Raw genomic sequence first — 1,790 nt, forward strand, 5'->3', positions numbered from 1 at the left:
CCCTTCTTTTCTTTGCTGCTCGCCGAAGCCTCCCGTGTTTCTCAATCTCGCGTTAAATAAATTCCAACCACAAAACAAAACAAAACAAAAACCCCAACAAAACGGCAAAAAGAAACTCGCCGTGTCAGTTAGGGACTGCTTTATTTTACACTCCTGACATTTTAAAAGGTTAACAAGGTGGGAAGGTGGCCAAGGACAACACCGCCAAGCGAGCAACCATTTCGCTTTAGCTTGAGGGACGTCAAAAAGGAGATTACCCTCCGAGCAAAGCAGGGGCCGGAGCGGAGCCCGCCCGAGTTTGTAACCCGGCAGTGGCGCTCGGCGCGGCCCAGGCCCGGCCGGCCTGTGCCGGGGAAGGAGCAGACCCGCACGGGCCCGGCAGCCGCTGTCCCTGCTCCGCCGTAAGGGAAGCGCCGGAGCCGGTGGTGCCGGGCCGGGACGCTGCGGGGAAAGCCCAGATCCCCGGCGGAGCAGGGCGGCCCGCGGGGTCCCCGCGTGTCCCCGTGTACTTAGAAGGGTTTTTTCTCGCTTCCCCCCTCCCGCCCGCCAGACAAGGAGCGCAGCGGCGAGCAGAAGAGCGAGGACGGCACCGCCGAGGACCCCGCCAAGAAGAAGAAGCAGCGGAGGCAAAGGACGCACTTCACCAGCCAGCAGCTGCAGGAGCTGGAAGCCACTTTCCAGCGGAACCGCTACCCGGACATGAGCATGCGGGAGGAGATCGCCGTGTGGACCAACCTCACGGAGCCGCGGGTCCGGGTAAGCAGCGCGCCTTGGATTCGGAGCCGCGCCGGCGGCGGGGGGCGCCTGATCCTGGCCGGGCGCCGGTTCCCGAGACTGCGATGGGCAGATGCTTTGTTAAAAGGCCTCTTAAGCGGCCCCGCGACGGGCGGAAAGCGCGGGGGCAAGTCCAGCGCAGCCTGCCCGTGGGCAGCGCGTTTCCCTTGCTCTTGTCCCTGCGGCCGCGGAGCCCCCGCCCTGAGGAGCCGCCTTGGACATTTTGCTATAGGGCAGCGAGATGCGTGTTGTTTCTGCAGCGGCGCTGCCTGGTGCGGTGTGTCCTCTCCCGCCCCTCGCCCCGCCGGTCCTGCGCCCAGCGCCTGGGCAGGGGGCGGCGTTGAACAAAGCCGCTCAGGCGCCGGGGCAGCCCCGGACGCTGCGCTGGCGGCCCCCAGCCCGGGAAATAAAAAGTGCCCCCCGACGCCGTGCCTGGCGCAGCCCCCGCCGCTCCGCCCATCGAGCTGGCGCTAGGAAGCAGAGGCAGGATCGCTCCCCAGCCCTGTTGCTGCCCCGGGATAGCAGGGGGCAAACGAAGCAGCGGGCAGCTCTGCGCTTGGTCGCGTCTTCCCGGACGGCGGCTCTGCCGGGGGTGGGGGGCTGCTCTGGCAGCCGCACTTCACCCGATCGCCGTCGTTTTCAGGAAACCCCTGTCCGGAAGCCCCTTCCGAGGGCCCAGCCGAGCCTGGCCCAGGTCTCTGCACGAGATACTGATTATTTTTCCAAGCAGCCTCCGCGATCCTTCTCCCTCCAGCTTTCCACTCCGGCCTGGCTGCTTCTGCCCGCCGCCGCCCCGGGCTCCCCTCCCCGCGTGCGTGGCCCGGCCCGAGGGCCCCGGAGTGTGCGGGGCCCGGCTTGGGGAGGGGGTCCCGGCTGCTGCAAGCCCCGCAGGGAGGGGAGCGATCCTGGAGAAGCCGAGGCCCGCCACTTCCCCGAGCCCTGGCCCGGCCCCCGCGTCTTCCCTGATCCACTCCCCGGTTTATGATCTGTCCCGGGGGGGGGGGGGATTAGGGGCA

General features: G+C 67.6%; 1 protein-coding gene across 1 annotated transcript in view; it reads left to right on the forward strand.

The window, feature by feature from the left end:
* Positions 1-1,790, forward strand: part of PITX1 (paired like homeodomain 1) — a 15,025-nt gene that overhangs the window by 11,945 nt on the left and 1,290 nt on the right. The window contains exon 2 of the mRNA XM_019506261.1: positions 551-756. Coding sequence (XP_019361806.1) covers positions 551-756 — 206 coding nt within the window. The remainder of the gene's footprint in view (positions 1-550; positions 757-1,790) is intronic.

This window comes from Gavialis gangeticus, unplaced genomic scaffold, assembly GCF_001723915.1.
Source record: "Gavialis gangeticus isolate Ggan-Ray unplaced genomic scaffold, GavGan_comp1, whole genome shotgun sequence".
Lineage (NCBI taxonomy): Eukaryota > Metazoa > Chordata > Crocodylia > Gavialidae > Gavialis > Gavialis gangeticus.